Below are 23,803 nucleotides of genomic sequence, written 5' to 3' on the forward strand. Positions count from 1 at the left end.
TACATATCGATTTAAAACGACAAAAAATATACCATTATGTACAATTATATATTTTGCCCATGCGTTATTGTATGCGCATATCAAATAATTAGCGAAATTGCTTAATTCGTAGTTGTTAAACATCGAAATTAACTTTGCACCTTTCGCCTAAGATGGCAGCACTGGTGGAACTCTAACAATATGTCTTATTTCTGCTCGTTTTCATACTCCTAAAATAAAATTGCGTTTAATTGCTCATTTTCGCAGGTTCCATAAAGGGGCAACTAAATATAGCACACTTCGGCAGGAATACGCAGCTGAAGGTTACAAGTCATACGGTCACGAATATTGGGCCTTTAGTAGGGTGCCGTTAGGTCATTCCTTATTGGTTATTTCCGATCCAGAGCTAGAAGGAACAGCTCGACGGTTGTTTTCATGTATTCTAATCTTCTCTGGCTTGCTAGAGGAAGATGAGGACTGGCACGGCCAAAGAGACCTTATTCAGATGGCACAATGGATCGTTGAGTGTGGTATGCGTCGTGACACTCTTTTAAACGAGCTATTCCTGCAACTCATCAAACAGACGACAGATCATCCCGAACCGAACAGTCGCGCCAATGTTCGCCATTGGCAGCTGTTAGCGTTGCTGTGTTCGCTCGTTCTACCAACGCAGAAACATGTCCTTCACTATTTACATGCTCATTTAAAACACTGCGCTATGGACGTCGTGACTGAGGAGGGACAATTTGCTCAATTCTCGCTCAAATGTCTCATGCGTACGATGGAAACACGTGGACGGAAATGGCCACCCTCGCGTGAAGAGGTTTCATGCACGACGCGTCGTCATCCATGTAGGACACGTATCCAGTTCCTTGATGGACAACTCCAGCAGGTAGATTTCGATCCTTGCACGAGCGCGCAAGAAGTCGTAAGTGTCGTGAAGAAGCGCCTCAATCTGCGTCCAGACGTCGATGGTTATTCACTCTACGAAGTCATCGGCACAACGGAACGGGCGATGGCGCCCAACGAAAAACTTGGCGACGCCCTTTCCAAATGGGAGCGCTGGACTACACAGCAACAGCAGCAACAACAGGCAAAAAAAGAAACGGCCACAGGCGGCGCAAACGGGGGAAACGAGTTCAACAACAACGCCAACGCAAAAGAGGATCTTAAGCCGCAGAAGCAACAGCTATTCTTGTTTAAAAAGCACCTCGTTATTGATAGCCTCGTCGATCTCACCGATCCCGTCGAAGAAGAGCTCATTTTTCATCAGCTTGTCTACAACGTAAGACTTGACCGTTTCCCTATCAACGTACAGGAGGCGGTCATGCTTTGCTCGTTGCGCGCACAACTTGACTACGGCGACTATAAGGGCGACACTATTGTCGATTACCGCAAGGTAATGGCCCAGTGTCTACCGATGCGGCTGTTGAAGCAGATATCTGCCGACGCGGTCGTTGCCCAGCATCAGATCCTCGCTGGTATGAGTGCACCGGAAAGCAAGGGCGCCTTTCTGCAATTCATTCGCAGCTGGCCTTTGTGGGGCAGCAGCATCTTTGAGGTACAACAGAGCACCACATGCTCTTGGCCGAAGCTACTATGGCTAGCCGTGGACCAGACGGGCTTGCATCTCCTTGAAATTCGCACCCGTAACGTGCTTTGCACATGTGACTATGAGCACATCGTTAATTATTCACCTTCATTGACCTCAATCATTGTGTTCACTCAGAGTCAACGTCATCTGGACGGTCATGCCGATCAGGGTCACCAGGGCAGCGGTATGGGCGGGCATGGCCAGCGCCATAAAGGCGCCAAGTACATTTTCAACACAAATCAAGCCCTTCATATCGCACATCTAATCAAAGATTACGTAAATGCGTTACAACTCAAGCGGAAACCTCGTGAGTGCAAGCGTGCGGTAACAACGACACTGGAACAGAGCGATCGATGGGGCGGTACTTACACCTACGGTAAAGGGATGTATAGCGATATTATCTAACGCAAATAAGAGCCTAACATCATGAATAACAAGGGACTGAGTGCAAAAAAATGATAATATTTGCAAGACATTATGAGCGCCAAATAACGACTGAGCATAAAAGCGCCAGCCCTGTTCCTGGTCGGCTTATGTCCTGTCCTTTATCAGCACTCTCCGAAAATACATAGATATATAGATTACGAATTTTAACTTAGCAACTAAATACCTTAGCGGTGTGCTCAGAACAGCTGCTGTAATAGGTAGCGGGACTTTGATATTTTATGATGGATTAACTAGTTGGCCATGGCTTGTATTAAAAATAGAGGTCGCTTTGCTTGACGTGTTAGGTACTCAGTACTTGGATTTGAATGGCAAGAAATGTTTCGGAGCGCAGAAGATTAAGAAGGGCTACAATGCTACTTAGAAGCATACATGCATATATGCTTGTAAGTTGTTCACGACACCATAAGACGTAAAACGTTCGAGCTATGTCGCCATGAAATATAGAACATGAGAGGCGGGTGGTTGTAGCAGAAGTCGCTGTACACTGTATACCTAGTGCCACGCATGTAGTAACAGTGATAACAGAAGCAAATGATATTGACTATATATAATAACTACTAAACTATGAAACGAAGTAGAAGTGAATTCATAGGCGCTTATACAATAATATAACATATGGTGCACGCTTTGTGCGTGTCAGTCAAAACACTCAGACAGCAAACAGATCAACGGTAGATAGATCGGGCAGTGAGGCAGAACGCGCTCAGTTCTCTCGGTTATTATTGTCCAGGTACTCGTCTCCACTCGCTGGAAGGCCAAAATAAGACCAGAAGAAAGAGGGAGCGATTAATAGAGTGATCGATGGATAGCGACGAGTAAAAACAAAGTGGGCATTTCAGTGCATAATAATTCCTTCACCCCATCTTGGACGCAGTTTTTTGCGGAGCCGAGCGTGTCAAGCATGTGTAGGTGTATTGCAAATGGGTGCTATGTGCCATTTAGCATTGACTGATTTTCAGCAGTTTTTTTCTATACGAGTCCTAAGGCCTATTTCGGCCGCCATCTTCTGCCATAAAAAACTAGTTAAGGAAGGAAATAAAAACCGACTGCACACACAACAACACATAATTAAGGTGGACCATATGTGAGCAAAGCGTAAAATGTAAATTGGTGTTCGTTGTTATTAGAAATATTAATTAGGGGTATTAATGTTGTCTTTATTATTTTCATTTTTATATGTATGAGCTTAGTCATACGATATATTGCCTTGACCATGCTTAAAAGTAGACACCTGAAGCAAGGCATATTTATATGCTGTCTATACGAAAATAATTTTCGTTCGAGCTGACTAAAAAGCTGACCCACTTCGTTGACCTTAATTCAATGGATTCGTGGTGACCAAAACTAAAAAGCTCAATTTTTACACAGTAAAAACAACTTCTGTGTCTAGTCAGCATAAAATTGCTGCGTGCGTAGGTATCGAATATAATAAAATCACTACAATAAAAACGCAGGGCTTTAAATTATTTTCGGTTTACATGGAGTTAATTTCTCTATTGCATATTCAATATCTTAGCATGTAGGGTTTGTCTAAGATCTTGACTCATCTCTAACTATGATATTAAATACCCTGATACTGTCATGGCAGATTTGCGTGAAGGGCCCGTCGCCGTATCCCGCAAGCAACTGTTGTTTAGTGACTCGGAGTGTCGTTTAGTGATAAAAATGTAACCGTATCAACAACCTTCGGCTATCCATTCTCATACACCAGAGGGCTAGTACATCGTCTAATATATATATATATATATATATATAGATATCGCAAGCTGAGATTCTATGAGCTTTATTTGAATTTGTTTTATGAAGACATCTGATCATCGTAACAGCGAAAAAGAAACCACAACAGCAAAAATGCTTCTACAATAGGGAGGAATGTTGTTTACTCGCTTCAGACCAATAGCCATACTTAGGTATGGCCAGTGTCTTCCCCGGTGCCTAGTTCTTCATGTTGTCTTTATGTTGCTTAGTTAAGAACAATCTGAATTGGAAAATCGAACAACGGATGGATTTGGTTGAATAGTCGAAGGCGCGTAAGAGCAAGTTTACAGCATGGATTGCGCACCGTGGTGCGGAACAGCAAAATAGCTAGATTTCACATTGGTTCTAGTCTGTGATTTCAAATACGTATTGTCAAATACTCGAGAGAAGATGCCCTGGCTAACCTTCGTACACTTCGGCCTCACCTCAACGAACGGCGACATCACACTCAACTTGAATTAATGAAAGTAGTCGCCTGACTAGCCGGCTATGATCATGCGCTTATGTTTGTGTCCCCTTACTAGCGTTGTGCCGTACAGCTTATCTATTGACATGAACAACGTACCTAATAAAGATGATTAGCAATACATTTTAAGTGTATATAACGTAATTATGGCGACAAACAAGGTGCGACAACATTCTAGCAAAGAACGTCAACAAGAAATAAATGTGTCCTGTATTCGTCAATTCTGTGAGACATCATTAAACGTATACAACACTGTACATCTTTGCAATTTATTGCATAATACTAACGAGCTGTGTAAAAAAAAGAACAATATTAGCAATAAATTGGCAAACAAACAGGCCAGTAAGTAAAAAACTTCACAAAGCTGCCAAATACGAACAATGTAGGAACTTTATACACAGATGGACATAATCCTGATCTAGTGAAAATATATTTGAAGAAAAAAATAACATGAGCGAGTACGAGAAACAAGACGATTGGATAAGGAGGTCAAATTTCCGATGTTACCTCAAGAGGTGACAAAGCCGACGCACTGAAGAACAAACTGTTCTAAGCAACGAACAGAGAATAAATACAACTGGCCTTAATGATCAAGAAAAAAACTACTATCAAATGACAACAGAAGGAGAATTCAGACACAAACACCTACAGGATCTCGTACGGATGTTTGCAAAGCACGTTAATCTGGACGAAGTTGGTAGAGAACACGAACGCTTCCCTGCACTAATAAATTCACAGAAAGGTCACAGTTGAAGCACTGGTACAATACACATATGTACTATTATCATTATCACAGCACATGCCCCCACATACGTGTATGTACGTACAATACATAGGTGATGAAGTAGAAAATGTATGTACTGCAAATGACATTATAATTATTCAATAAATAATTGCCATAATAATGAATAATAACTTTATGACAATTCCGTGGCTGTACGGGCTTGGTGACCATGTCGAGTGATCTATAACGAAATCCTCGTATACGCATCTTCGGAGTTCCGACGATATCTTCCATAGAATCACCGCTAGAAGAAAGCTAGCAAGATGCGTAAAAAATACGGTATTCTTGAGAGAGGTGATAATGAAAATAATAAATGGTAATAATACATAGGAAAAATGAAACACGAGTAACGTATGCAAAAGAGAAGAGCATATATCAGAATTAGAAAGACCATGGACCTTGTATGCGAGAAAAGATACATTGGCGGTTCCGACTACAAAGCGGATGATTTTAATATAACAATAGTAACAATGCGGTCGGCTAATTGGAGAAAAAGGAAAATAGCTGTCTCCAACTGTTTGTTTACTTAGTTGGTCAAGACTTTCAGAGATCAATGGCGCCTTTCCTTGAGTCGGCGTTAACACCTAAACACATTGTAATTGATCTTTTCCACATGGACACCTTAGGTTCAGGCGGATCGTAAAATAAAGGATATAGCAGGGTATCGGAAAAATACTAAACAAGAAGCGCACGCCCGTTAGAAAGCTCCATGGTGGTGAATGAACGATAAATCTATGGTTTGTTAAAACACACACTCACAATAGAGAGGCGAAGCTATAGCCTAAATATTTGAATTCATCGAACATCATTTCTATGAGGCATTGCTGTTATCCGTGGCTATTTTTACTACTTTTATGTACCATTTTAATGTGTCTATGTTCTATGCCACCCGTCCCTATTAGGGTGCAATAGGAGATCTGTACAGAGGCGGTTGAGTTCTAAGAGTTCGTCCCATTAGAGGATTTGTGATATCGCTTAACACCCATGATCCGTTTGTTTCGGCTGACTGATACTATTTGATTCCCGTTTTGCGGTGTTGGTGCGTAACCCGTGATATCAGTACAGCTTTAGAAAAGCTCGTTTTTCCTATGGACGTTGCTTGGTTGCTTCTATGATTTGTGTTCGCTTTATTTTTATTTACGATTAATTTTTTTCGTTTACGATCTATTTATTCTTCTAGTATGTTACACTATTGTGTTTAACATAAGTACTTATGATAAAAACACACAATTAGTTCTGTATAGTGGATTGATGCGTTATCAATAGTACAAATCGGAAATTACCCAGTATTTGCTCTGTGCCAAGACACGCCACTAAATGAGTCCAGATAGTAGGAAAATCTGGTACTGCTTAGGCTTGCGCGCGGAAAGATCAAAGACCCTGCGCGATGACACCCACAAACATACACATCTGGCGAATTTCACACACGGATTATTACTATTGTCTATTAGTTAATAAGATAAATAGATTTAAGGAGAACTAAATACATTGAGGTTTGAAGCCGTGTGGACGCCTCGAATATCGAAGTGGTTATTGGCTTCGCAGAACCGAATCTCGGCACAGCGCCTATCTAAAATGATAATAGTAAGATCTCCGTAGGTTTCGAGCTCGGAGCGAAGCTTCTTAGCCTTAACAATGTTCAACTTCAGTTTGTATTCATTGCCAGTTCAGTTGCTTTGGAATGGCGCAAAAAAAAACGTTACAAAATATACTGTAGACTACGCGATATGCGCTTTTGAATCCATATCGATCTTCAACGCAAAACCGAAGATCGATCTCTTATGTTCATTCTTCCACGCATAAATGATATAATACAACCTAGTATAAATATATATAGATAAGTATGATTTCGTAATTGCCTATGCGTTTATGTAAAAGAATAATTAAAATAAATAATAGATATACACAGTATATACACAAATTGATCGTTGTCACTTCAATAAAGTAAACTTATCCAGTTCGTTAAAATTTCTCATCAGCAATGATTCGAGTCTTGTTTTCTATTAGAAACCTAACTAGAGACGGATTTTTAATGCTATAAAGGAGTTTGTAGGAAAAAGATACATTAAGCTGAAATATAGAGTCGAGGCATAGCTTATTACTAATCAGCTTTTTCATGCATGTTATCAATGGCCATTAGACTATAGAGATAATTTTCTTAGAACGAGACGCTTGTGCATGCATATACCCGTAAAGCAACATGTGCAACTGCACAGTAGGTAATGATCACTGCTACGACTCCACGATCGTAAGAGGGATCATGGATTCTGAAGATTTATCTTCGAACTGTGAAGCGAAGCGGCATTTCTTGAAATCGTTATTTAATAATTCCGTTAGAACCATATAGAGATAGTAAAATCAGTAAATACTTTGGTCTTTCTCGTTCTATATCTATGGTATCCTATTTAAAAGAAGAGAAATCGACAAGCTGTTTGTTGTAGCGAGCGTCCGTTTATTTTCTATATTTAATGCTAGAAAGAAGGCCGGTTATTGACACAACATCTCTCATTGTCGTAACCTGGATCAGTGTCAACCGACTAAATATCAGTAAGGTGGGACGTAACGTCGACGAGATAGTAAACTAGGTTGGCCTGAAATCTCTTTATTGCCGGTTTTGATACGGCTTTTGAAAATTCTGGAAAATACTCCCGAGACAAACCGACCGAAGGATTTTTTGATAACGTTAGGATCCTAAAGGATTTCTAATTAATAATAAATCACTAACTCTAAAATGGATCTAAAAGCAATTTTTGATACGCTAAATTTTTTTACTCGCAAGCATTTGACGCCCGCTTTGGGAAAGAGATCCAACTAGATCGTTTAGATAGGTTCCTACGGTTAGCCCTTTTTGGGGCTCCGTTTTTATCTTTTGGTCCCTTAAGCCGTTTCGACTCTGCATTCTCCATACTTTTGGCCTACTACCAGCTCGAAATTAAATTCCGCTGGAATTTTTTGTGTGCAATATATCTCAGAGGCAGCTTACTCGTAGTAACACAATAAGAAGGCAAGCGAATGAAGATATTAGGCTACATCACCAATGGAGCAACTGGGAATCACGAGGACCACTAATAGCCCCAGACTGGCCCGTCATCTAAGCAGGAAAGAGGTCAGAACGATAACATTGGCATGGAATTTTGTCGACTGTTATGATGAATCAAAATGCATACCTATTTTGGCAATTAAAGTTTGAGCACGAACCCACGAACAAAATCGTCAATCTTACTTTATTAAGCAGGATGACAACGCCTATCGCAAATTAAGCTTTCCAATAGCTCAACGGTTTATTGATCAACGTATGCATACACGAATGCGATAGGTGTCGATCGGTTAAATATTTTAGGCTTAAACGGCGTCTCAAACATGGACTTTGTTTCTCCAATAATGAGTGGCTGTATTGTTCAGCATCTATGTTGATTGAATGCGGGCCCTGCAGTTAAACGTGCTGTGTCAGTGGCGTGCCACATCAAAATAAGCGAGAGAAGTATTCTTCTTAAATGAACGTGAATCTAGTATTGCTCAGTATTAGGTTGGACTCTGGCGCAACATCTGAATCGGCTTCTAACCGATGCTTAAGCAATGTGTGTAGCTCGAGGGGGGCGACCACTGGTTGATGTAAAATAAGTCAAACACGGACAGCATTGCCATATGACGTACAGTGAACAACGATGCGTCTATGAGAATAACCATTTTCTAAATAGGAACAGGCGTTGAAGTGCCGACTTCACTCAATGGTAGCAGACGACACTGGTACAGGTAAAGTGGACGAAAAAGTGTAAACATTTGATAAGTGATCGTGTTAAACGAAACCAATGATTGATCCCTTTGCGCAATTGTCGCTTAAATACGATATGTCAGATGATGCGAAGCAGCGTAAAAGATACCAATAAAGTCATGTAGTGGTTGGTGTATTTTTCGACAAAAGTACGAGTTTAATTAATAAATATACTTTGTCACTATGAGGTTTCTATCGATTCCGAAGCAACTCAGGTACATCAACGAACGCTGCTGTCCTAAAGGCAGCATACAGCGGCTTTGGCGCTTCTGGTTTCATAAAATGTAAAACTCGGATAAGAGTTCTTGGATAGCGTTACAATAACGTCTAGCGCCTAGAAAACAACGCCTGAGCCTTAAAGCGAAGTATAACAGACGTAATAGTTTCATGTGTTACCTTCGCATGCCAGCCATCTAAATAAAACAGGTTCCATCAGAAACATTTAACGGGAGATGTTACCAAGCGAACATTAAATACTATATGATCTATTGTTTGCAACAGAACACAGAAGAAAGGCCTATGTATTATATACGTGCTCCATTATAGACGGATGCACCGTTCTTGAATACGTGTCGCGGTTTCGGATCCCAATATGGCCACCCGTGATACACCAGATCATCATTGACTTCAACGACCTGTGGCTGCAGAGCCGCTTTGATTTTCTGCAAGATGAATGAATGTTCATTTATCATGATAAGTCTATGTGAAATCGATTTTACGTTGTTTAGCCTACTTCTACAATAAACGGTTTATTGGACATCCCTGCTGCGTCGAAGTCATTTTTAGAAGTAACTTATTCAAAAATATCACTACTTTTTCGCTTATTAAATATTAAGAATGAAATTAAAAACGTTGCTGGAGTAGCTCTATTGAGATTTTCTCTATATGCTAATAGTGAGTGCAAAATAGATATGGAACTACATGCGGAATAGGTGTTGACCTTTTTATGCGCCTAAATGAATACGCCATACTACTGTTTTTAAAGTAACTCATCTGTTATAAAAGAAATGTGTGTGTGTCTATATATATATATGTATGTATAAAATAAATAAGGTTATGGCTACCCTCACAAGAAATTACGTATTGGACTTTTTTTTTTTCGAATTTCGTTGTGTTCATTTACGCACCCCGATGGGCCCGCTGGCGTCTGCTCGTGCGATGGCTCTGATCGCTAGTGCTGGCACGATAAGCAGTACAAATCCAAAAAGGCTCCATCCAACAACATCTGCACCGAGGGGAAACGGTTTGCCGTCTCGCATCAGCGGCCTCGGCAGAGTCATTCCGCCGCAAACCGTTACCGCCATGAACACCAATGGACTGACCGTTGCCCAACACATGCGAAGATACACGTAGGGGATCGGGTGCAATACCTCATCGGTATTGTACAGAAGATTCTGACCACCTGATCATTGCAAACAGGAGACATGCGCACGCTCACTCACTCTCCCTCTCTCACATGCGCAGATTCCAAGACGCTATCAACTCTAGATACTAAACTCTCGGCACAATTCGTTAGCCAACAGCGACATTGTTTCGACATCACAGGCGTACGCACTTTTGACGAAAAATCGTTATTTGTGCCTCGTATCCATACGAGTAATATACATTGAAAAAAAACAAAAAAAAGTGCCTAATAAGTTAATATAATAAATAAATGTTAGTAGCAAGGTCTCATGGTCAGTTTGGCTTACCGTAAAGCCAGGCAAGGGCGCACAGCTCCGCGAAGCATACGACGATAATACAAAGTGTGCTAATGTAATAATCGACGGTCATCAGATAGTGGAGGCCAGCCTAGGGATTGTAAATGTTCAAATGGTTAACCGCTACCGTAATTTGTTTGTGTATCAACATGGGATACTATCGGTTATGTTTATCTTTAAAGAAGGCAATCTGTTAGCTTGCTAAAGCGCAACAAAAGGCTAGAAAACGCTATTGGAATCATTAATTATAACAGCTAGTACGAGAAAAAAATATTTATAATTAGAATAATGATCAAAATAAGTCGTACTAGAAAAATCATTACGTTATGCGTGAACGCTCACATCAACTACTACGTAGTGTCTTTTGGCAGAAAATTTCCGAACCTAAATCTTTCTCCTAAGAGCAGTAAAAACAGTACGAATAATGTATAGCCTTATAATAATAATAATCGCGCACTAGTTTCACCGCGCCACATAAAAATGCGTCACCAATTATTGTGTGTGACAGATAATCGTTCCTCGCGTAATTTGTTACAGATCGTCTCACGGGGTCCGCTGCTGCTCGTATCGGGAAACTGAAGAGCGAACTGTCTTAATAGTGGCAAGAGCCAACAAGGAAACAGCGGCACCAGATAACCGCAACAATAGGTATGACTAAATTGTCGTTAGAGCATTTATCGAATGCAAACAATAGATTCAACGACGAGCAGAAAAACATCCAGATGGGACTATCCTTAAAATGATTTCGCATCTGTCCTTGCTACTATTATCAATGTATAAGGGCAGAGAACGAGCGGTTAGTACGGCGGTGGTTACGTTGTTAAACCATTACTGACGATTTATAATAAGCACAGGAGTAGAAAATATCACTGCTGCAATGCTTGACCAATGAAATATTCAGGCATTTTTCTGCCAACGCCCCTTATTACTTTACGATGTTTTAACGGATATATCCATTCGAGTAGATCATAAAAAACGTAAGTTCAACGGAAGTAACATTTTCAGGATAGTGCGGCTTCTAGTTCTTTTTACAGACTTACATCCGTCACGTAGGGAATAGCCATGACGAGACAGCCAAAGCAGATAAATAGCAGGAAAAATCCTCGACCCTAGAATAAAATCCATTCATTGTACTTTAGTCCATGTGCGCTCTACAACTACAGAGGTGAAAGAGATTAAGATCTTTTCGCAAAACTACGCCAGCCGTAGGTATACCGGCTTCTTTCGTAAAAAACGCTTCCCGACGAAGGTCTATCTTGAACTTAAGTGGAACTCAGTCCTGCGATCTATTGAATCGCTTAAACTTAAAAGCATCCGATGCAAGAGGTTCCAGTTTTATGAGGCGAGCTTGTGGGCTCCTAACTAACTAACTACAGAAACGTGTATATATATTTCTGCTAATATCGAATTTTTGTCAGAGGGCCGGTCATCATCGTACGGCCGGCCTAGCTTCCGCGGCTAGTCGTGTAAACTAATATCTAACTGCAGTAAGAAACGACATTTTACACCAACTCAACAAGCCTGGCTTTCTTAAAGGAATTAGATTTAACAATTGCAAAATAAACGTAGTATCACGCTTAATTTTAGATATACTTTTAAAAATAGGAAGGAAATCTGACAAGCGTGTAGTGTATTCGCGACTAAAAGCCTGTGCGCAGCCTTTTTGGGTACGTCTTGGTTAGCTATGTACTCAACTTGATTCACCAATTGGCTCAAAATTAAATACCCATAAATCTAGCAAATTACTTCTTACAAAAAATTAACATTCAACTTGCTAGTTCAAATATTGGTTGCGGCATGGTTCGGGAGTCGAGTCATAGGCCTTGGATTTTGCAGCCGCACAGTAATAAACGATGGACTTTTTTGTAAAACTTATTCTGAATTTTTAGGAAATACCCATAGTATATCTTTTACTACTCACCTGAAAACGCTGTTTAATCAGGGTGCCATAGCTTTCTTCGAGTGCATGGACTACTGTTGAAGTGATAGTGTTGATAGAATCCATGGCAAGACAGATGAATAAGAACCAAAATAGCACGGCCCACACTGGAGGCACTGGCATCAGCTTGATCACCTCCGTGTACATGACAAACACAAGACCTACAATAGGCATGTGTTACAGTTTGCAAAGTTTACTGTTATTTTCAGGTAGGTATTTCCTTTATAGTGTCACTTACCTAGCATCTAAGCCACACCTGACGTTAGTTTGAACCACTAGATTTTTTATGAGAACTCTTTCAGGACTTACCAGGATCCTTATGGAAAAAGGAGCTGGATAGTTCTTGTCGCCAGATAACACAGAGATGCCCGACTGCGCCAAAAGTCACGGACCCAACCACAAACACAACGAGAACATTAATGAGCACCGTCAGTGTGGTGTCACGCATCAGCGAAATCTGTTTCTTGTTGCGTGAACTCACAACATAGTTGGGACCGAGAGTAAGTCCAAGCGAATGGATCGTTTGAGCTAGAGCAAAAACCCATAGCTTCGCGTTCTTCATCGCCTAATGAACGTCCGTTGCAGAACAGTCCCAGCCGTCGCCATTGCACACATGGAATGGAGAAATATAGCCTCTATGGCTTTCAAAGATCTCTTCCGAAGGGATCGATTGCCAATCATACGTATTTTGAAATCATTAATGATAAAATGATAAGTTCTCGTCGGAACTGCACTTACCGGTAAATTCGGTGTAAAAAAATATTGTATGCCGTCATAGGCGCCCTCGAGCAACAACACCCGAATGAGGAATGCGGCAAAGATGAAGAACGGGATAATAGATAGAACATATTTGATTTTTTCGCTGAAGAAGCTCTTCTTCCGTAGCGAGATGTATGCCAAAAGGAGGCAAATTGCTACAGATGCGAAAAGCTCCCATCGGATTACGCCTATGAGAAGTAACGAACAATCCTTAACTAGCTATATATATATATATATACATATATATATATAATATTAGCAATATTTACATGTGCAACTATACAAAGGCAGACTCAATTCGCAGAAAACACGCATTGTGACTTTTATTCTTCGAAGTTAACAATTTTCTATTGAAATTCTTTAATTTCTAATGTGCAATATATTGGAAATGAATATAATGTACGTCAGCCATATTTACCAAAGCTTGTTGCATGCTGATAACTTATTTTATTAAAGTTACCAGCATATAAATATACCAATAAATATAATGACTAAATATAATGGATAGTGTTGTTGTACCTAAGCGTTGCTTCAAATTTGCCGTGTAGTATAGTGCGTCACTGATGCGACGCGACAATTATATGGATATTTCTTTTGCTTTGAAGAATCATCACTAGTCCTGTGTAGGACTCATACCGTACCGGGTGTGTTGGGATTGTCGGAGAGCTCGATAACTTTGATGTCGAAGAATTCCTGTGCAGTTGAAGTTCGTTCGGCAAGCTGTTCTGAGAGCCCCTTATAGAGGGCATCATTGGAATCTGTCACGCCACCAGTTTCGTTTCCAATATCGGTTCCATTGATGCTGGAGGGGGTGGTCATCGCTGATAACGGACGAACACCCCTTGATGATATAGTGATTTAAAGGCCACTTTCAAGTCAGGACAATAACAGTTATTTTGAACAAATTAAGGTGAATTATGTTTTCCTGTATTTCGTACAACTTAATTTGTGCTCTAATAACTTATTTAGGTATTTTTATGCGACTTACTAACACAATAGAATGAACGCGTTACTGTTTTATTTCAAGTCCATTGTTGAGCGTTTTTTTTCTTTGTTTTTCATATGGCAGCGCGTGACTTTATAATTTTATGTTCTCCACCCACAGATACGTAAACGACATGCAACTACCTGGAATTCAGTATTTTATCGAAACACATGAATCTGTTACTTGACTAAGGACGAACTATTAGTTAGTACCTGCAAGGCGGATTTTGTACCACTGTTCAGGATCTTGAGTACAGTTGGCCGTGTTCCAAGGATTAGTGCAACGAGCCCACCGCGGCCGCGCATGGAATGAATTGAAGAAGTAGAACAGGGACCAAGCGAAAACGATCGCGTATATTGTCGACAAAAAGTATGAAATGATGATGCCCGCAAATCCAACACCTGTGAAAATTTGAAACAATGGCTTAGATTGAGTGTAAGATTGTAATTAATTAATTGAACGACACTATATAAATTAACCGTGCTCTTTCATCACCTGTCCGTTCGGCCCTCATCGGGTTCACCTGAACGCTCACGCCTGCTGTAGCGTTAACATAAACTAGCCATAAATAATTTTTTCGAAAAGTAAATCGTTCGGAAGGATTATATACACAATAGACAGCTGGGAAGATCTGGTGAGCTACTAATTGATGAGGATATCTTTTTGATCCATACCATATACAAATTAAAACTTTCAAACTCGCCTATTAGCTCTCCGAATATATATTTAAAGACACTTTATCGCGCACATTCAATAGACTCACGCAAATCTATTAGTCGTCGTCTATTTACGGCATTTTATGTATTTAAAAATATTTCTCCCGGGGCAAAAATTTTCCATCGTTACAACAACCCTCAATCAATAGAAATATGCGTGCATACAAATTAATGTAATGTTGTTCAACGTCTTTTTTCATAGTCCTTTTGCATGACATGTCTTTTACTGTAATCTAGATCCAATAAATATAATAAATAATAATAATAATAATAAATAAAGAAATTTAAAAAAATATAAAAATAAATAAAAAAAACCCAATAAACAATAATAACAATATGGTAATTCGACGTCGCAAGTTTTTTACCAACATTAACTGCTTTTAAATTCTATACCTTTCCATAAAAAAAACTGACCTAAGACATTCTTGTTGGCGGGTTACTTCACAGAATTTTAATGATAACCTAATCGATCTAACCTTTCACAAGTGGCGCAAGTTTGCCGATCGCTTGAATAGGGCCTGAGTGAGTAGCCCTGCCCGCAGCCATCTCTATGCAGATCATTGGCACTCCAGCCACTATCAAGAGGATCAAATAGGCCATCAGGAATGGACCTGAAATAGGTCAAACATTGAGTTAAATGCCAAAAAAAAAAAAAAAAAGTTTAACTAGTTATTGTTTGTTCGTGTCTACTTACCACCACCCTTGATGAAACAAAAATAGGGAAATCTCCAAATGTTGGCTAATCCAAGAGCTTCTCGTGCAGATCCAGCGGCGAGGTCGAGATAGTGCCGGCAATTTTCATGGGATTTTGCTTTGCTTTTGGTGACATCGATAACGTAGTCATCTTCGTCCGATGAACTGCAACAGAAGCGGCGATAAAGATAACCGTCGAAATTATAAGAAAAATTTTATGCCGAAAGCGTTTTTCGTTGTTTACCCCCAAAAGCCAAATTCATATGATCATTTTGTATAGGTCGGAGTACGAACGAAAATGCGTCGAACTCTTTTTTAAATGACGTTATCAAAGGGTCCACCTTTGAATGTATCAAATAGCTGAATGTACTGCAATTTCATTTAAAAACTACGGAAACTCATTTGTAGTCCATTATTGATGGAGGCTAACGTTAGATTTTTGATTGAACGAATCGGGCCTGATTACACCAACTACATTCGGAGAACATTAATAAAAAAAATCAAACGAGTAGCTTTATTTATTAACGGCTTCTGTTCAAAGAATTTTCAATCATCTTATTTTGTATCCTACTCTGTAGGAGGAAATATGTCAGCTTTAAATTAGTTTCCGTGAACATAATCGAAAGAAAAAGCAAGCGGATACAGAATGATCAGTGATCTTCAAGTCTCTTCAATATGGCGGCTCCCAGGAAACGAGGCTCTCACCATTTACAGATGATGAACCCGCTTGAAAGAAGTGTCGCAAGCCCATCAGAACCAATTTGTTCCCAATCTTTTCTGGGACACATACAGTGGCTCTTGCTTTTGTTATTACTGCCGTTGTTACTGCGACGAACACTGCCACGAACGGCATAATCGAGCGAACATAATTAAATGAACAGGTAACAGAACGTGAGAAACTGTCAACACCTTGAGAACTTTCTGTTTGGTTTATGTAATGCCAAAAAGTTTTCAACGGATGAAGAAAGCATCATGACACGTTGAAATTGCACATGACAACTGGCCTGTTGAAAACGATAATTTTGAAGACTACAAAAGGTGAGAACTGATGAAAGTGTCAACAATGGAAGTAGAGTTAATGTCTAGCGAAAATAACTGTAACAGAGAAGAATCCACAATGTGGCTTTCGATCCTGTACACTAATATAGTATATATTCAAAAATTACCGCCGAAAGTACCGTCACGCTATTTTAGTTTACTAATAAGAACTTTGTAAAAAGAACATTATACATAAGGATTTCGGGTAGTGTGCCAGAAACAACTATTTATTTGTTTGTTCGCTTTATTAGTGAATTATTTCGTGAAAGGTTCATTGATACAAGACAAAACAATAACGTTCATATCATACAGTGAATTTTGCCGTAGTTTGCCACATGAAGGTAACCGGCTTCCCCAGTGTTGCACAGTTTCGTGATGACATTTCGGATTAAATTTTTATATCAACTATATGTGACATTAGTTAATATAATAACAATAATAAAGATGTGCAAATTTGAGACTGCATCCATGTATATATGTTCTACAGTTTTAGAAGCTGGAAGTCCAGGAACCTTGTGGTTCAGGTTCGAATTCCCTGTTACAACATTTAACAACACATTACAAGCCTAGTAGAAAACAGAACAGTGTCTACCGAGATGGCTTATGGCTTCTAATAATTATAGCTAATTAGCCAATTGCCTTTTTTGCACCCAATATAAAAACCAAAATTTTACCAGTAGATCGATGGGTCGATGAAAGTGACCCATTCGAGACTAGTCTCTCTAATGGTAAATTATCCGGAAAATAGTAGAGATAGCTTTGGCTGAGCGTCCGTTAGAATCGTTTTTTCAACAAGAGACATTGTCGTTTCGCATTATCTGCTGCCATTGGCCAGTTTAGTCGCGGCCTGCTGTCGCGTAGAAGTGGCTTCCACAAAAACTACGATAGCCTGTTGCTTCAAAGCCATTACCACTGAGTCAAGCGGTCTCTAAGAGTCAAACAAATTAGCAAAGGGTTCTTGGCAACCTCCTTTTAGAGATCATTTTATTTTACAGATATCAGCTAAAAAGCGCTAATACATTAGTCGGTTTTCACCAAAGAGGTACTTCCCGTCTGGGACGACCGGTCATATTGCGTAAACGTCGAGACATTATGTAATAAACATACCGTACATGTTAAAAATCATATTCACGGTAGGCAAACAGTTTCATTATTCGTTTTTCTGTACCAAAGATCGGTAGCACATAAAGTGAGTAGGCGTCTTTCTTTACTAAACGGTAATCGAAGAATCATTAAATAGAAATTGTCAGCTTTTTTGTAAATTCTACTTCCGTGTTTACGGAAGATGAGAATTTTGTCGGTCTTCATACATTAACTCAGCAGTCGTTGCTTAGTCGTTGCATTTAGAGGTAGGCTAAGTAAGGTTATGCGCCTCTTTAATCTCATTCTAATCAACCAACTTCCTGGGCTTGTTCAATGGTAGTGTTTTTGCCCATGAATCCTAAAGGCACATAAAACAATATAAATTTAAGGACTGGGATAAACACAGGCGTCAGTCGTCTTGAGCAATGCCATTCGTGGAACTCAAAGCATTAAATTATTCCTTGTAATTTTAACCCTAGATTGTTAAAAGCGCGTTGTTAATTTCGACGTAAGTTCGTGTCACCGCATAGGCTAGCCCATGGAAATAGATGCATAGGAGGGCTATATTGAAATTACTGACTAACAGTATCACTGTGCACAATTTACTAAGCTAGATCGATGTCTTCATATCCATATATCTTACTTAGCGACCTTGCCATACTTCGACGCTCAGTGTGAATAAAGCGTATTCGAACGTGCTTTTATTACACAGATATTAATCTTTGACACTAGACGAAGTGTTTGTTCGCTCGGTATGTATCAGTAAAGGGAACAGACGTCTCACATCTAGAACAACTCTGTCAGCAGGGAGGACAGGATTCGCATTTAATTAGCATTAGTGACACATGCCCAGTAGATAGAGGTTCAATCAGGTATTCGCTGAGCACTAAGAAACAACGGCTATGATTTTAACCGAGAAGCTCGCCTCCCATTCCAACAGCTCGACACTCTTCCCGCTAAAATTGCTCGTGCAACGAAACCAAAGATAACGGTTACTTCGTGCAGAATATCTTAGAATAATGATATGTAGAAATACTGACCTTGTGACTCGTCGGCTATTATTTCCATCCATTTCCATTGAGGTATAGGTAAGGTTAGTATATAAAATGCATCCGTATAATGTACGTTATGCTTTGTTGTCAAAACTGTAAATGTTGCTGACCTTTATAATAATACAACTGTGTTATAAAAAAAAAGTGTTGAACTATTGAGGTTGCCTTCCGCAAGGTTTCTTTGTATCGTAATACTTTGCTCATTTTATAACACTACCTAATACACATTTATATTGTGTTGTAACGCTTCTTGCCTATGACTTGTTGATACAACAACTCTCGTTTGATAGTCGCTAAAGCGGGCATAGTAAATTCCATATCCATACTTCTATAGGATCGCGCACTAAACAAGGTTGGTCTTATTTTTCTCAATAGGAACTACCTTCTTTAGTTAGGCAATTCAAGATCTTTGGAAAATGCTAACCAAGCCAACCCTACCATCAATAAACTCTTTGCTACAATTAAAATTTAAGTGATTGGGATAGACATAGAATTTTTTTCGAATATCCTCTTTACTTCTAGCTGCGTTTATCATAAGCTCAACCAATGTTCTACTGAAGGTAGAGAAAAAAATAACTATCATTTGTAAGTATGACACTATCGTTCAAAATAAACGGAAGCTATCTATTTTCTCAATGATAAACTGACACTTCATATCAACGGACGAACGGGTGGCAACTCGCGTTGGCGCGAAGCGTTAGGCGGAACAAATTACAGCGGAAGTTCATAGTTCTAGAAGAAAGCTTGCCGACTATTGCACGCACAGGCAAATACACATATCAAACACGAAGCCAAAGCTTCTGTTACAGCTGTAGTACTAAACCAACAGACATCGATTTTTTCCACAGGACATTTTTTTCGGACCTGAGGTAAAACTAATGGAGAAGATCGCCAGTGCGATAACACTATCAGCTATACAGGTGCAATGTAGGCTCATTTTATGGCTAGTACAATCATTGTTATGGCAGGATAGAAGCGAAATTTTGAACTTGATTCCTTTCAACTTCTTTCCTTATGTTCGTTCCGAATTTTCTTTGCAGCGATGAAACAACAAGAAAGGATGTAATATGACTTGCCTTTGATAGCTCGTTATGATATTATAGAACAAGTTGTAAAATGTTTACTGTATTTTTCGTTGATTATTACTTTTAGCTTTTGTCAAGCTATCGTATTCGTTAGATTTATACAAGGGCGACTACAAACAAGCTAACCTAGTCGATCCGTTGTCATCACAATGAGGAGCTTTCATTTGAAATGATAGGGCATATTAATCTTTAAAATCAGCACACATAGTTATCTAACTAGATTACTTCATAAACTGTATAGATACTGCTTTTTGGATCGTACAACAACCCACCTATAGTAATCAGGGTCAGCAACCTTGGATATGACCTTGTGGCGCAGTTCGGGAACCGACCTCGACCGGCGTCGTTTCGATCTCCTAGCTGACGACATCGACTCCCCGTCCTGTTCCGCAAGGGAAAAGGATCGGGCCAAATATCTAGCCGCCTCCTCCATACCCTGAAATAGCTCACCCACGATTATCATTATGATTATCCAACTGAGTCGCGCATTTATCAAGCTTTATTTGCTCTGCCACTAATAACAGACTCGCAGAACCTGCCCAGTCAGGAAGACATACAATAAAACCTGTACAATCGTGGGTCGGACAGTTTTTTTTTTAGCAATAATGCCTTCGGATTAGGGTATTTATTAAGGTTGACTTGTACCACAATGAGAATAATTTCACGTTAAACGCGTTCAATACGAAAAAAATACGGTTTACCAACTGTTCTTCGTGGAACCCTTGTTTGTTGCTATGCTGCTAAGGTGGTAGCAGAAAGCGTTCGTTTCATGCTTAAATAATGAATCCTGTTCCTTTTTATTAAAAATGGCACTATCGTTGATTTATAGGTAATTAGTACTAGTTTCCTAGTACTGATTTTTTTACAGGCTTCTACAAATCGGAGTTTGCGCTCTGCAAAGTATTGGTCGTAAAATGGAAAAAAATCAAAGAAGGAAGGAAATTCACAGGTAATAAAATACACAGATTTGACTTATTCTCTACCTAACTCACTGTTCATACGTTACTCAACGAAAAGCTGGTTTTTAAATTTCTCCTCTCCACTTATATGTATAATAGAACATGTAGGAAACAAGTTGAAAGTTTTGTCAACTCAAAAACAGTACCGAGCATCTTGCCGAAGGGCATCCTGCTTTGATTCGAGCCTATATGCGTTTACACACATCGTGCCAGGGAAGTAAAACTGTATATGATTATAGAATATAGTCTTTAGCGTCAAAAGAGAACAGCAAATATAATTCGGCTCATGTCAAAACCTAAAATTTCTAGATGAGCCAATAATATATAGAATTGTTTTCTGCAGCCAATCGATAATAGATATATACTCTTTTTTTTTTTCTCTTCCAACCGACAGTTTTTGTCAATAGGCTGCAAGTTTGTTGATGAAGAAATTAATTAACTCTTCTAAAATGTATTCTGACACGCTTATTCTGTACGAACATTCTAACTGGATGACATGTATTATACTGCTCATTACTAACAACACTTTTGTCAAAGTCGGAAAGAGGTTAAGCGGTCGCCAAGAGGCGGCCCTGCCAATGTCATCCTGAAGATCGGCATGTTATCCTTTTTAAAGGGCTCATCATAGTAGATACGTATTGAGCAAGACGTAACTCGAGTGTTGGGTTCTCGGTCACAAAGGAAGCTTGTTTCTGTCGAACCTTGCACCTAACTTGCACTCCTCAATATTTCAATAGCAAACTGGTGCTGTCCCTAATAAAAGGTTCCTATGGAGGCCCGTATCGTAAAACATCGTTTGATATATATATTTTTTTTATTTTTCTTCTCTTGTAATTCTATTTATTTTCCGTTTATTTGTCAAGATTTGACGTAAATATAGAGGTCTAAAATCGGTAGCCAAAATTCATGTCGAAAGAATCTTGCTGTGAATTTGTTAGTACGTACCCCCAATTCGGCGAACCTTACTGCCAAAGATGGTTGAAAGGGTTAAAATAACTTTCTGCCGGACGTAACTTGGCCTATTTGTGCGAACAGAGCTTCCTTCGTTAGCAATAGTACTGTTCGTATAAACGTTACTCATTTTAGTTCTTGTTGTAAGCAAATCCAGTAGCCAATTATTTACGTTCTCATTCTGAACATCGATATGTTTCTCTATGCCCGTGATTTGGGAAGAATTATGTCGAAAAAAAAATACTGAATTATACAGAATGTGGAATCCATCATTAAAGTTACATTACAAAAGCAAGGACCAGCTTCCTTTGATTACACTTCGTCGTTGATAACTAGTTTGATATTTGGGTGCGCAAATTCAGAATAAATGCTCTATAATACACATGGAAGAATGTAATTATGTAAATTTAATTACCTTTTTCGAAATCATAGTAGACGGCGGAGCGGTGACCGAGGGCGGCACCGAATAAGCGATTGGAGGCGTTGAAACACTACCCGGATTCACTGATAGAGGTGGCGTAAGAGATGATAAACCTGCCAGCGGAGGTTCTGGAGCACCTCCAACCGCCATACTAGGCATTAAACCAGCTGGCGTTTGTACGAGGACATATGGTGCTGCTTGAACGGCCATTTGCCGGTGGTCAAATGACGCGTACATATTTGGTAAAGGTGAACCAGCTGTCAAAACCCGTGTTGCCAATCCGTCTGATCCCTGAGTTTCCATTGTCTCTTCGTTATGTTGCTACGGCTTACTTACGCAAATACTTAAGCAAATTAGTAAGTCACCACAAATGTTAATGTCCAGTACTAAAGGTATGAGTGACCCAAGTATAAGTTTTTTTCCTCAAACCCTTGGCCTGTTTATTCGTATTCAACATCACCACAGGCGACAAGCTATACTAACACACGGAGATATATGGGTCATCAACATCAGCAAGTGCCAACTTTATCGCGCACACTAAAAACTCATCTTCATCGCTTTAAGTCTGTATCCGGAGCCAAAAACATGGTACTCGCTGTTGCCATTAATGTGAATTTACCCACACACGCACGCACGCACATGCACGAACACTGCCCTTGATGTTATCATTTGTCACCGTTAGCCATCGTTATATTGCGTGCGTGTAATCCAAAGTAGAACATTGGTCTGCCTGGCACCTTTTCGCTATTAGCTTTGGACTCTGATCATCTGAAGCTGGATAGACGGATAAGTGACTCGATAGAAGCTGACTCCTAGAAGGAAGATACCATGTAGACAGACCGGACGGAAAGCTGTCTGTAAACACTAGAGCGAGTGTTCTCGTTGCTCTCTTATTCGTCCATTACCGTCGTACACCTATTCCGTGTACTGTAGATGATCCTGTGAGATCTCTAACAGGAACCGTCGCCGTTGCCGTTATGTATAATAAATACTGTCAGAGAATTATTCCTTTCTTGCCATAGGAAGCGACTGAGGACGATTGACCGTCGTTGTTGATTGCTTAGATCGACGGCGAAGTGACTGATTGTTGGTCGCCGTGAGGCCGCGTCAAGTAAGAAGAAGAAGAAGAAGAAGGAAAACACGCTGACCTCTCTCTCTCTCTCTCTCTCTCTCTTTTTTTTTCTCTCGCAGGAGTCGATTTAAGTCGAGCCGGGAGCGGCAACAGCGGCAATTGCAGGAGCAGCGATATCCAGTTGACGACGGCGTTGATGTCGATATTGTCGTTGAAGGTGATGCGAGACGACAGATCATCAATAGCTACCAGTCGCGTCGAATCACGAGCCGCTAAAACTATTACAGATATAGCTAATACTCTTTTCAGCTGCTAGCATCCTAGTCGGCGTCACAAAAGCTACGAGTACGAATCACGGCAAACGTGGCTTGCGAGCAAACGACTGAATGAGCCTGGAACAAATTACCAACAAGGGACCAATCGAGTCTGACCGTTTCTTGGGCCTCCGCAAGATGGACATTGCCTGAAAAACAACATGAGTTGCGTGCAATCGCTGTTGCGACTGTTGAGGGTTCTGTTCTGGCAAGGGCAGTTACTGCTACCTGGAAGA

General features: G+C 39.9%; 2 protein-coding genes and 1 long non-coding RNA gene across 9 annotated transcripts in view; 2 read left to right on the forward strand and 1 right to left on the reverse strand.

Annotated features, from left to right (window-relative positions):
* The window catches only part of Myo81F (unconventional myosin 81F), a 38,489-nt gene extending 31,476 nt beyond the window's left edge, over positions 1-7,013 (forward strand). For all 6 annotated transcript variants that reach the window (XM_086992891.1, XM_086992890.1, XM_086992893.1 and 3 more), the window contains one exon: positions 247-7,013. In XM_086992891.1, the coding sequence (XP_086849017.1) occupies positions 247-1,978 (1,732 nt within the window). In that variant the 3' untranslated portion in view covers positions 1,979-7,013. The remainder of the gene's footprint in view (positions 1-246) is intronic.
* A 444-nt stretch (positions 7,014-7,457) lies between these two features.
* Positions 7,458-23,788, reverse strand: LOC111253552 (sodium- and chloride-dependent GABA transporter ine-like). Of its 2 annotated transcripts, XM_022813107.2 has the most exons (13): positions 22,176-23,788; positions 20,123-20,286; positions 15,594-15,757; positions 15,376-15,510; positions 14,396-14,584; positions 13,840-14,019; positions 13,178-13,386; positions 12,749-13,004; positions 12,422-12,600; positions 11,541-11,609; positions 10,492-10,591; positions 9,928-10,202; positions 7,458-9,462 (listed from the first exon to the last, which is right to left on the reverse strand). In XM_022813107.2, the coding sequence occupies exons 1-13, from the start codon at positions 22,482-22,484 to the stop codon at positions 9,325-9,327; spliced, it is 2,367 nt and encodes a 788-aa protein (XP_022668842.1). In that variant the 5' UTR covers positions 22,485-23,788; the 3' UTR covers positions 7,458-9,324. The 2 variants fall into 2 exon arrangements, with proteins under 2 accessions (XP_022668842.1, XP_022668844.1); XM_022813109.2 differs by lacking the exons at positions 20,123-20,286; positions 22,176-23,788 and adding an exon at positions 16,298-16,498.
* LOC147754720 (uncharacterized) lies at positions 7,996-14,435 on the forward strand. Its single transcript, XR_015330227.1, has 4 exons — positions 7,996-8,134; positions 11,038-11,148; positions 12,742-14,108; positions 14,304-14,435. It is a non-coding gene; the product is annotated as an uncharacterized LOC147754720 (long non-coding RNA).
* Positions 23,789-23,803: the final 15 nt, after the last annotated feature.

The sequence above is a fragment of the Varroa destructor genome, unplaced genomic scaffold, assembly GCF_002443255.2.
Source record: "Varroa destructor unplaced genomic scaffold, Vdes_3.0 BEIS01000006.1, whole genome shotgun sequence".
Lineage (NCBI taxonomy): Eukaryota > Metazoa > Arthropoda > Arachnida > Mesostigmata > Varroidae > Varroa > Varroa destructor.

What these genes read in the sequence shown, in the direction of transcription:
- LOC111253552 (XM_022813107.2), bottom strand. Translation starts at nt 22,484, where the DNA reads ATGGAAACTCAGGGATCAGACGGATTGGCAACACGGGTTTTGACAGCT. An exon ending in TTTTTACACCGAATTTACCG is followed by an intron (nt 13,005 to 13,177) that starts GTAAGTGCAGTT and finishes GACGTTCATTAG; the next exon opens with GCGATGAAGAACGCGAAGCT. An exon ending in CGCCCTTGCCTGGCTTTACG is followed by an intron (nt 10,203 to 10,491) that starts GTAAGCCAAACT and finishes TGCAATGATCAG; the next exon opens with GTGGTCAGAATCTTCTGTAC.